This window comes from Molothrus aeneus, chromosome 5 (assembly GCF_037042795.1).
Source record: "Molothrus aeneus isolate 106 chromosome 5, BPBGC_Maene_1.0, whole genome shotgun sequence".
Lineage (NCBI taxonomy): Eukaryota > Metazoa > Chordata > Aves > Passeriformes > Icteridae > Molothrus > Molothrus aeneus.
The window spans coordinates 62,051,831-62,064,207 of record NC_089650.1 but is presented as its reverse complement, the minus strand read 5'-3'; the positions used below and the strand labels follow the sequence as shown (position 1 = coordinate 62,064,207).

The 12,377-nt window shown below is 41.4% G+C and overlaps 1 protein-coding gene across 3 annotated transcripts in view; it reads left to right on the top strand.

Moving 5' to 3' along the window:
* The window catches only part of SEMA3D (semaphorin 3D), a 132,222-nt gene that overhangs the window by 106,590 nt on the left and 13,255 nt on the right, over positions 1–12,377 (top strand). For all 3 annotated transcript variants that reach the window (XM_066550952.1, XM_066550954.1, XM_066550953.1), the window contains exons 12-16: positions 2,338–2,560; positions 5,051–5,139; positions 6,956–6,997; positions 8,216–8,373; positions 10,415–10,479. In XM_066550952.1, coding sequence (XP_066407049.1) covers positions 2,338–2,560; positions 5,051–5,139; positions 6,956–6,997; positions 8,216–8,373; positions 10,415–10,479 — 577 coding nt within the window. The remainder of the gene's footprint in view (positions 1–2,337; positions 2,561–5,050; positions 5,140–6,955; positions 6,998–8,215; positions 8,374–10,414; positions 10,480–12,377) is intronic.

Here is a 12,377-nt window from a genome sequence, read left to right as displayed (position 1 = left end):
CCCCCTAGGGATAGTTCCTTGCAATATGTGTTTCTAGTGGAACTGTTTTTTAAAACAGGACTTTCCTTTTCTTCTTTCTTACTTGTATTCGACTGTATCTTCAAGGAACGTTTTTTGCGTGTTTATCACATGACAGTGCAACCCTTTTTCTTCTTTTTCTTGAATATTCTTTCACAGCCATAAATGGAATTGTACAGTGAAACAAAAATGACTATGTGATGGAATTTATCTTAATTCAAATTGGCACAGGTTTGCTGTCCATGGGGAAATTGCCAAAAGCTATTAGGTGATCCAGGGGCTTAAGATGTTTTTCAATCAACTATTTCAGATCTATTATGAAGATGGGGATGCAGAGGCTTCACTCCCACAGTCTGAAACACCACTAAGCAAGTGGACACTTGCACAAAGTCTGTTAGCTCTCTAGATAGCCATAACATTCAGTTCAAGCAAGGAATGGAAATAGGCTGCAGACTCTTAGATCACGGGGCTACAGCTCTGTTAACTAAAAGCAGAGGTCAGGTTCAAGTGCAGACCCCTAGTTAGTCTTTTGTTTAATGTTAAGATGGGCTTTGCTGCAGTTTAGGTATGCTCCAAGTGTCACCTTCCCCGTGGCAGTGATGTTGCAGTGTTTGGGATCTAAGGTAGACCAGGAATTGACCCCAACAGACATTTCAGATGTGGCCGTAGATGTGGATGTATAACATCAGCTGGTCTGTGCTTTGCTGGCCTGTTTTGTTTCTGAATATTCAGGTAGTCTCAGATACTTCTGTGAAGCTTTTTCCTCAGTCAGAAATTTGTGTTTAGTTGCTACTCTACATTACATCGTAGCAATCCTAAAGAAATCCTAACCACAAGCCCTTAACTGGCACCACAGATTCAACACATGTCAAACTGGGTAGCTGGGAATGTGAACTAAAGTCTTCTCTGTAAATAATTGCTATGAAGGAGAACTGTGGAGCAACTTCACCACGAATCTTAACTTACTCTTGATAGAATACAGAGGTATTAGCAGATCACGCTTCTTTCTTCACAGGCTGTGTTAGAGCTCCACCTGGCAGTAAAGACAGAGATTGCTTCATTAAAAACTATTAGAAAAAACGCAGTGACTAGTTCGTATGTGAAAGGTTGTCACCAACTAGAATAATGTGTCCCGTTCATCTTATCCAGAATTTTAATTCCCTAGTAACACATCTAGATGCATCCATATTCAAAAAGGAAGTTTTCTCAGGCTTGGATTTGAGACTGATCGTAAAAGAAGGGACAGAAAAGAGATGCAAACAGTTGTGGAAAGAAAGCAGAGATAGGTGATGAAAGATCACGGGTCACCAAAATGAACCGCCTTGCACATATGTACTTGGGCTTACCCTGAAAAGCACAGAAGAGAAAAAGTCTGATGGAGGTTGAAGAAATAGGTTTGTGGGTGGTCTTCAGGCAAGATGTGTTGGAACCAACTTTGTGTAAGTGAAAGAAACAGGTGGAGTGACCAGTTTGTCAGTAGGGATCAAATAGAAGTGGGAGTGAGGAATGTTTGAAGGAGCAGAAGAGGATGAGACTGTGCTGTTAAAAGCTAGAGAAAAAGATTCTGCAGCAGGTGAGCTCTGGGCCTGGTCAAGAATGTCACCTCAGTGAATGAGTAAGGAAGCAAATTTTGAAAAATAATGAGCCACAGGGATTTTCTGGCATCTGGAGAATACACCTTTTTTAGAAGAAAATACGTGTGATGTGTAGGAAGTAGAGTTCATTGAAAATTAATTGATTTCAAGCCATATACAGGGAAAAGCTATGGCTTCTGATTTCAGAGGCCAGAGGTAGAAACTCAGGCAGCAACTCAGGCAGCTTTGGAAAGAGGAACAGAAACGCTAAAAGCAGGAAAACCCTGAGAGGCTGCAGTTGAAGTACGTGCACTCCTCCCGCAGCAGCCACGGGAGGGCAGCCCAGGCTTGCTGTTGGCTCTGCTCTGGGCAGCCTGCAGCAAATTTAACTGTGCTGCTAGCTGTGCCCAGAAGCGAATCCTGCAGAGCATGACAGGTCACAGGTCTTCTTTCCTCTCCTTGTCTGTGTAGAATACCAAACGTGGTGTTATGGCAGTGAGTGTGGCAGGGAACAAGGAGGTAAAATTCTCTGCACCCACAGTCAGCCTGTCATGAGAATTTCTCTGGTTTTAAAGCAATTCTTTCAAAAAATGAGATATTGGTGGCCAAGTGCTGCTTTGGGATGAGAAGAACCACTGAAAAATACGATTATTACCAGCTTTGCAAGTGTTATTGCAGAAAACTTGATTTCTACTTGCGCTTCTTTCGTAAAATTCCTCTCATCTCCTTGTTCTGTGTCATTCAGTGTCCCAGCAAAACCTATGATCCGCTCATAAAGTCCACCAGGGACTTCCCTGACGAAGTCATCAGCTTCATCCGGCGGCACCCGCTGATGCACAAGCCGGTTTACCCGGTGACGGGAGCGCCGGTGTTCACCCGGATCAACGTGGACTATCGCCTGACGCAGATCGTGGTGGACCATGTCATGGCAGAGGATGGGCAGTATGATGTCATCTTCCTAGGAACAGGTATGGTGGAGAGCTTGCAGTGTCGTTCTGCACAAACCCCATCCTTTTAGAGCGCCTTTAGTCCAGTAGGTCCTGAATAAAACTGAATAAAGCTCTAGATTAACATTTTTTTCCTACACATACGGCTTCAGGAAGCATGTAGGTGCTCCTGGTTCTGATCCAGCTCTCCATGCAAGTGCTTAAATTAAATTAATTTGTCAATTCAGGATATTACTACTGTTGGGATTTAAATGCCTCCTGCTGCCTGGGTGATAAACCATTTAGGGGTCAGAGTACCTGAACTTTCTTACCCTCCAAGTGCTACCTGTCTTTACATTACATGGTAGTCTCACATCCTGCTGAAAGCACATCAATAAAACTAATAAAAGAAAAAGAAATTACCTTGATAGCTTCAAGAAGCATTTCCTATTATTGATAGTGACATGGTGCTTCAGCATTTTATCTCATGTGATGCTGAGCAGTTAAGGATTTCAAATTGAGCCTAAGGCAACAGTTCCACTCAACTAATTTTAAAGATAAAAATTAGCAACATGATAGCTCCAAATGTGACAACCAGGATTGAACAGAGAGAGAGGTTAAGCTGTTCTGTCAGGGAAAAAACTGCTTTGCTGTTTTTTTATGGATAATTATTTATCTATTTACATTTTTGTAATAGATAAATGCCTTAAGGAAAAAGTCTAGTTTTCCCATAGTAATTAAATTTAGAATCACTGGATGAATCACCCTACAGCAAGGTATGCTAAGGAATATGAATACACCTATTCATAACATTTCTGAATTTATAAGCTACCACATTACTCCACTGGGGTTTTTCTTCTTATTCCATAATTCAACATTGTCTCATTCTGTATAGGTCTTAGCAAGCACTTTCCTCTGGTAGTTCTGAGTGCTTTAGTAAGGAGGTCAATGCCATTATCCCCCACTCAGAGAAGGTGAAACTGAGGTACACAGAGGTGGCACTGAAACTGAGCACTCCCAAACTGAGCACATCCCACTTTTCTTCTGATAGGAGTGAGAAAAAGTAATTTGAAATTTAGCTGTCTGAGAAGATGAGTTCACTTGTAAAAATGTACAAAATATTCTTTTAGTGGATGTAGAGCCTGATTTCACATGTTTGTTGTCCTCCATTTTAAAGTTATTTGTAGAAATAGAATTATATTGAGATACCAGCAATGGAATACTCTGAGGTTAAGTGTTCCTACCTGGCACTAAGAGAAACACTTCAAGTGTAAGTTGTCAGGTTTAGAGGTGACAAGGCCAGCAAGTACCATGCAGTCACTAGATGGCACTCCACAATATGCAGACATTTATTTTTCTGCAATGCCTTCTTTAAAAGTGAGTTTTCGTTTCTCTAAGTGCATGGTTTTGTTCTGTTTTATCCTCTAAACTCATTGTAAAGGAAAGAAATTCACTGAAAGATAAAATTTCAATTATATAGAGAGACTGAGTAGGGAAATAACAAATAATCCTGGAGATGCTGAGCAGCAGAAGATCAGTAGCTTATTACATGTTTGAATGTACACAGCCAACTTATACATGTGCAGACTTTGGCAATTAAGTCAAACAAACTCTGGAAAAAACCTCTAATTCATAAAGCAAACTGTAATAATTTTACATTGATTGGTAATATGAACTTCAATAGTTTGGGAAAAGAAGAATGAAAATCTCATTCTTTCCCTTATAATGTATTATTTTTCATTATTTCACTGCTATGTGTAGAGCTTAGGGCTAAGCTGCATTGCATCATTCCCACATCCCAGCACCCAACCCACTTCCCCTGAGCAATTTCTGAGCTCTTTTTAAGGCCATTCAAGGTTCACTAATGTGTAATGGTCTGACATGAAATGAGAAGCTATTTTTTTCAGCAAGCAAGAATCCAGGTTAAAATTGATGAATAGATTTGACTTCAAAAAATCCTCTAGATGACTCCAAAGAGGTAATGAATAAATTAAGATTTTGATGCTGAATGAAGTTGGATTTTTTAAAAAAATCCTTATAAATGAAAAAATAAATTTAAAAAGTGTATTGCTTAACTCATTGCATTAAAATGAAGTTTACTTCTGATTAAGGAGCTATACTAGAAACAAATGAATTCTATAAAAAAGAGGAAATAATTTTCTGCCAATTTAGTCCCCTGAGCCAGTTCTCTTTGGGGTCAGATGGGCCCCAGTTCTGGCTCAGAGAAATGTGCAGAAACTTGTAGCTGGCAGCATGGACATGCTTGTCTGTGTGTGTGTGTTTGTGTAGCAGGAGAGCTGGACCATCCCTGCCAGGAGCAGCCTGTGACGGTGTTGGCTCAGCCATACAGCGAAACCATAAATGCACTGTATGGAGAGAGCTCTGCAGGCAGCAGTGGATGCAGTGGGGATAGGTGTGGTTGGAAAGCAGCTTTATCTACATGGATTAGCTTTATCTACAGGGCAGGAAATGGAGCGGCCCACACCTATTTAAACATACCTGAGGGTTTTACATGAGGCACATTTGTTTCAGATGTAGGCACAGTCCTGAAGGTTGTGAGTATCACAAAGGAGAAGTGGACCAAGGAGGAGGTGGTCCTTGAGGAGCTGCAGATATTCAAGGTAAGCATTAATAGCCACAACATCAATTAAATATTATTCAGGGGACTTCGTGGCCCAAACTGGCTTTGTCTGTCTGGTTGTTTGTTTACTGGAACTCATTCAAGTTTCCAGAGGGACACTACGTAAATTTTTAAATGCCTTGGTATTCTTTGGGCAAGTCAATTAAAAAATGTCCAAAACCAAACAGACCGTGATTTTTCAAACCCATAGAAAGTGTCATTTAGCCTGCTTTGTTCTAGTTTGAAATCTTATTATGAGCCCACTTTTTTTATTATTTATACATATTAAAATAGTAGTATTCTATTTTTAATGTAACATTTTCTATGGCCCAATTGGCATTGACAGTATTCTAGGTACAATCATAAGTTTTAAAAGACAAGCACACCAAATTCCATGGGTGTGAAGAAATGCTTTGAAATAGCTAGATTGGGAATTGAAAGCATAAGAAAAATAAAAAAGAAATTAGTTTTGATTATCAGTGTTCCTTTATTTATTGGTGAAGGCTGACTCAGTATTTTTTACCATTTTGATTTGGTTATTCTGTAACTGGAACCCTGCTAACACCAATGGCTTCTTCATAAATACAGTTTGTGAAAAGCCCAAGATTCTTTTTGTTACACAGGCACAATTTCTAACTAACTTTAGTGCTGGTAAAGGAGCTGACATCAACATACTTTTATATCAAAAAAATGGAAGCCTTTGTCTTCCCTACTGATTTTTCTTTTCCATTTATTAGTTTCTTCCTAGTTCTTTGCATTCTCAATTTGCTTTCTTCTCATGCTGCACAACTCTTCTTCAGTTTTCACTTTGCTTTTCCATCAAAGTTTGTCTGCATCCACAGCATTTTGATTAATTTCCACACATCATCTCTGCTATGTGCTGTCCAGCCCAAATTGTTGTCCATACTGAATAAATGAATTTGAAACTTTTCCAAGTGTAAGCACAGGACCATTAACAATTATTTCAAAGAGTTCATTTCTTCATATGCCTTTTGATATGTCATGTGTATGGTGAAACTTTGATTTAAAGGATCTCTATGTCTTCTTCCCACTGTCTTGGACACCAATTATAAATATCACTCAGAAAATACCAAGATTACTCAGTGGCCTGCCAAATAATGAGCAGTTCCAGTATGTGCACCAATTTGCTGCATTCTTAAAACATAACGTCAAGGGAAAATGTGCCATATCATATTTAAAACAAAAAAGAGGTCATTTTTTTCTACTCAGTAGACATTCCTTCACATTTTTATTGGTAATGTTTATAACTACTACCTCTATGTTTTTGAATACAGAAAATTGAAGGGGGTAATGGCTGAAAAAATGTGCTTTATTTCCTCAGACTGCATTAATATTAAACAATAGGCTTAGATTAATCTTCTGTTGGGTGATAGCTAATACCCTGAGCTTTGTGCTGTTCTTACATCAGTTACAGGCAGAAATTTCACTGTCTCTCATAGCCATGAAATATATCCTGGTGCAGAGATCTGCCTATGTATCCCTTAAATGGCAACTAAGCCTTTCAAATAGTGCTTAATATGAACTAAAGTTGATGTAAAGGCTCATTGTCCAGGATGGGGTAAATAGCAAACTCTGAGAATCTAATTGCCTCCTTCCAGCTGGGGTAATTGATGGGAGTTCTTTTTGGCAGCGTGAATTTCATGATTTTCTATTGTTTGGGATTTTTTTTCATATTTGTTTAAACCGTGCAAACGAACCTGTAATTTTATTTGCTTATTGTGTGTTAAGTTTTGCTCTCTTTTTCACTAAGAGCAGGGAATTTGTAAACTAATACATGTTGCTGTTTTATTTTTCAGCATCCTTCAGTTATCTCGACCATGGAGATTTCTCAGAAACAGGTAATCATAATCTTGTTAACTACTGGAGGATATGGGGTACACTGAACACCTATTTTCAGGTGACGCCTGTTGCTTAGTGGCCAAGCTTTCCAAGGATGGCTCTTAAAATGTAACTGGAAGGAAGGGGATGTGTTTGAAATTGTTTCCCTGCCTAATTCCTATTTGCTTACAAACAGTAATTTGTGTACCCAGGCTGGTAATTATTCAGGGAAACAAACCTTTAGTCATATGGTAGTGGGATTTGTAAGAGAAGCCAATGCACATTCTTTTTCCTGCCTCCAGAAATACTTGTCTCTTTACAATCTAGCAATAAATTATTATTACTATTTTTGTTTTTATTTTTATTAGTAGTCAGGAGAGATCAGGGCCTCACTGTGCTAAAATTTGTATGCACACAACCAGTCGCCCTCCTCTAAAATTGCAGCCTGAATCTGGGTGGTCCAGCCCTGGCAGCACAGGGGCTGGTCCCAGAGCAGTATCTCCTGATGGGAAAGGATTTTATGGCAGCTCCAAGCTCTGGAATGGCTCCTTGCATGTTCAGGAGGCAGTGTGGCACCAGAGCCACCCCTCCCTGACCCGCAGAAGTGGCCAGAGCAGCTCTGGCACAACCCAGCTCACTCACACGGGAGGAGGTATTTTGGCTTTCAGGCACGCACAGCACAGCTGGGTCCCATCTCCCATGAAAAAAGGTGGCAGGCCAGATGGAAGTGCTGCATGAGCCAGCTCCAGCTTGGACCACCCTTGGCTCCACAGGAGACCCACTCGCACCTGGGGAGAGGGCAGTAACATTATCCCTGTCCTACCTCAGGATCAGAAGCAGAACATGAGGTTTATTCACACAAGGTCACCCCTAGTTCTCAGATTGTTAACATCATGACTATCCAGCCCTTGTTAGAAATGTGTTATTAAGCCATTCTTTCCGTGGTTTGGTTCTGATATTTTAGTACAGCACACATCTAAAGGTGTGAGGGTGTTGAGTGCTGGTGTCTTTCCAGGACTGCAGTCCCCTTTCCTCTCTCTGTGTTGCTGGGGTGGATGGGCACTGGCCAATTCACACTGAGCCCTGAGAAACATTTCACACTAAAGGAGGAATTTTTCCCTTGTTTTACAAAATCTGGGGTAAGGTTAAAAGTCTGCAACTGTGGCACTGAAGAAGGGAACTTTTTACACCAGCTACTGGAGAACACTTCTAATTAATTCGCTTTGCCTGATTTGCAGCAACAATTGTACATTGGTTCCAGGGATGGATTGGTTCAGCTCTCTCTGCACAGATGTCACACGTATGGGAAGGCTTGTGCAGACTGCTGCCTTGCCAGAGACCCATACTGTGCTTGGGATGGAAACTCTTGTTCCAGATATGCCCCCACTTCTAAAAGGTAAGAAAAAACCACGATGTGCTGTAAAAGATCTTGCTGCTTGCAAGAATTTTAGATGTTCCAATTCATAACTTGTTGCCTTTTTACTTAGCATATCATTTGCCTTAAAATGTGATCGTACTCTGGCCATGTTTCACATTTCTGCTCGAAGAGCTGTGAAGACAACATAGCTTTGTTTAAGTGTGTGTGACAGTAACTTGGCTACAGCAGCGAAGATCATAAATCCATCACTTTCCTTTTTTATGCTGAATGCTTTAAGTCACAAGATGCTCAGATGGAGGTCCAGGTTGTGGCTAATTCTGCCCAAGAGGCAAGAGCCTCTCTTAAGCTCTTGAGTTTTTCAGAGTAGTTAGAAAGCAGAGTTTAACATAGCATCCCAGAGTGGTCAATAATAAAATATATTTAATTCCCTGACCTAACCCAACAATTGTATTTGTGGTCTAGCCATGAGAGGGAGACAGAGATTTAAGTACCATGATTTGACCACATTGGCAGCAGTCTTTCCACAGTGAAAGAAGTTTCATCTGAATTTTCTATACCCACCAGCTAGGACAGCACCTTGGATCTTGATGGAGGGAGAGCACACTGCAGGGTCTAACAGTGCAGTGCCTAAGCTGCTGGAGGTGTCTCCTGAAGTTTTGGGCTGAGTTAGCTGGAACCAGAGTCCTTCACAGCCTCTTTATTCTGCTTTGGACAACATCCTCCTGACAGTAATTCTTGCAGTGGGGTTGCAGTTAGAGCTCAGGCTCTGGAATGACACCTTCTACCTTAGGGGTCACAGGGCTGGGTCCTGAGCCATTGAAGTTAATGACTCATAAGTTACCCTGTCATGGTGTCAAGAAACTTTATGTGTTCTCCCTCATAGCCAAAGCAAACTAAATTCAGAGAAGCATAAAAGCAAGGAGAAAAGCAAGTGTTCAGGCTCACTGCAAAGTTAGTGACACATGAGTCTTGCTGAAGTCTGGGGTGGGCTGGGACACGGAGATCGATGGTCCGTGCTTTTTAACAGATGTGCAGCTTGGAGGAAAGGCCAAAAGTCTGTGTCTCCAAAACAAAGGATGGGTGACTGGCCCTGGGAATCCTGCAGCAGATCAGTTGCTTGAATGTTTTCCTTCTGTGCTGAAGGCTGTGCTTCCAGCATGTCTACAGCTTTTGCTCAGTGAACACATCAGCCTTAGCAACCTGCTCTCCTTCCGAGGCCATGCTCTGCACACAGGAGGTCCCACTGCAGCTGCTTGTGAGGAAAGAACCAGTTCTTTCCTGGGTCTCCAATTCTTCTACTGAAAAATTGAAAAAGTTTCCCTTTTTTTTCCATAGCTCTTGTGAAATAAATGCAGTCATACACAGAGGAAGAGTTGACTTTTTTTTAGTGCTATTACATTGAAATGACAATAAATCATGGTGAGTTCATGTAACACACCCAGATTGGTGGGCAAGTTAGTAGATCATCTCAGACCATTGCCTTATGTTTTTTCTGTCCATTTAGTCTTTATTCTTCATTAAGATGAAGAATAACAAGATTTGTCAATTGGTTTTTTAACAAACTAAAATACATGCTCTTCTCTCTTCATTTTAATAATTGGTTTATTAGTCAGTATTACCTTGAGCTAATACTGAGCTTAATTTTGAATATCACCTGTTGAACTTCAGACCTTTTTCATGATCTACAACATGTAAAGTTTTTAGGTATTTGTAACACAGTCCACCCCACCATTAGACCTGTGCTCCTAAAGCAAGTTTAGACACTCTTTCTGTCACTGCTTTACAACTCTTTATTTTAGGCAGATATTTTTCTCTTGTTTTTCTCTTTTCCCTCCCAGTGGTTTTCCCAAATCACAGGCTCTTCTCTTGATGTCAGTTATACAAATCTCTCTAGGCCATATGCTGCTTTGAGGGTGAGACTGGTTTTAGTTAAGACTGTAATTGTCAGCAGTAGGATGGGAGCAATGCAAGTCCACATCTGCTGAGCTCCTCTGTATTTTGTTGTTGCATTCCAGCAATTATGTCTGAAGTGTTACAAGTTTGCATGCTCTTCCCATAGGCGAGCCAGAAGGCAGGATGTCAAGTATGGAGACCCAGTTGCACAGTGCTGGGATGTGGAAGACAGTGAGTATTTTTCACCTTTCTTGCTCTTTTGTTGCTTAGGCAGCAGATTTTGCTGTGACAGCCTCTGTGTCCAAAAACTTGCTAAGCTCAACAGAGCAGTTGCCTTTGCCACACTTCATATCCATTTGCCCTCACACAGTTAAATTTTCAGAGCTGGAGCTGGTAAGGGACAGCCAGCATGAGATGTCCCCCTTGCATCCCTTATGGGCAGCCCTTCACACCAGGCAGGAAGATATGCCCCGACACCAAAATATCACACATGTCCCTGAAGTTAGCTAATGGGGTGTGCATGATGTTCCATCCAGAAACAGGGCAGTAAATCCCACAAGGAAGCTTGCAGGGTTGGGTGGGGAACATGCCATCTCCTCTCTGCCACTTGACACTGGCCCAAAGGCTGAGCTGCAGCTGCCAAACCAGCCCCTTCTCCTTCCCACTGCTACTTAAATATTCCTGTTATTAACAAGAACCCCCTTCCCCCTGCCTGCTTCCCCCCTCCTTTTCCCACACCCTCTTTTCAGATGCCAAAGGGTCTGGCTGCTCCTCTGGCATCTGCAGCCCTTCTCTCTCAAGCGAGCACTGTCAGTGTGAAACCCTGTGGTTACACAGCAATCCCTGTGGCAGCACAAAATAAATGAATAGCATTCAAACCCAAGCGTGGCTTTGTCTGGGGTTCTTCTAGCTGCTTATTAAAGTGAACAATCCAGACAAAACAGTATTGATTGTATCACCACGTTGAACACTGGCTTTGGGACAAGCCACCCCTTCCCATTGATCTCTGGTTGTTCCGTGCTGCTGCGGTGCTGGGTCCCTGCTGCAGGCATCAGTGGGAGGCAGTGCAGAAATCAGAGCTGCTTGCCATGGGATCAAAGCCTCAAGTCTGTTGCACAGTCTAGAGGGCTCTGACTGTACATGTGTGCTTGCAGACATAGTTAAAAAGTCAGGGTAGGATCTCATTTCCATCAAAGTCAACGACAAAACTCCTGTTCATTCCAAGGGCCAGAATTTCCTTGCTTGCTGCTTGCCGCGACTCTCCAAACCCTGATATCTGAGACTGTGCAAAGCTCAAGGTTATAGAAACCCTAGCAGAAAGGCTGACAGTGTCACATTTTCCTGGAAGGATAAAGAGATACTGGAAGAGTTAGCTTTATTAGACAAATCTACAGTCTTGTAGCACAGAAACTGGTATTAATTCTTTGCCCTGACATAGTGCCACCAATAGCAATTTTATCCACCTGGGAGTGACTCCTGTATGCCATAAACCCATGAAGTTGACCTGTGTCACTCCAGGGTCTTGGCTTATTTAGGCCATTTGTGATAATCAGTAATATTATGGTCCCCAAAATTACTTAAATCCACTGCTCCACTGTTTGAGATTCTCTCCCAGAGACTTTGTTGGCTGAATGAAATTGTTTGGCTCTACCTAAATCTTAGTGGTGCAAGGAAATGATGCAAATGATGAATTTTTATAGATCTCATACAGGTACTTGTTATATTGAAAGCATGGTCCAAAATTGTTTTAATTCTGATGTGGAGCTAACTTTTGAATCAGGAGACACCACTGTTTTCACCTTCCTTTCTGGTATTCACAGGGCATAAGAAACAGCTTTAGTCTCTTGCTAAGACAGATAAGACAAACTAGAAGGAAAAATGAAGATGCAGAGATTAGAAATTATTTGCTCAGGTTTACAGAAGACCAAGAAAGGATTTCAGATCTCCTCATGGCTCCTTCAGTGTTTGTTCTGAAACACACTACAGAGCATTTCAAATTACACTGAAGGGAAGCAAACTTCAGTTTACTTTAGCTCTGTGACTCCTTTGGGTGAACAAACCAGACCATAGAGTCTAACTTAACAGGTTTAGCTCAGGTTTAGTAGTTGCATTACTTAAAGGAAAAATAG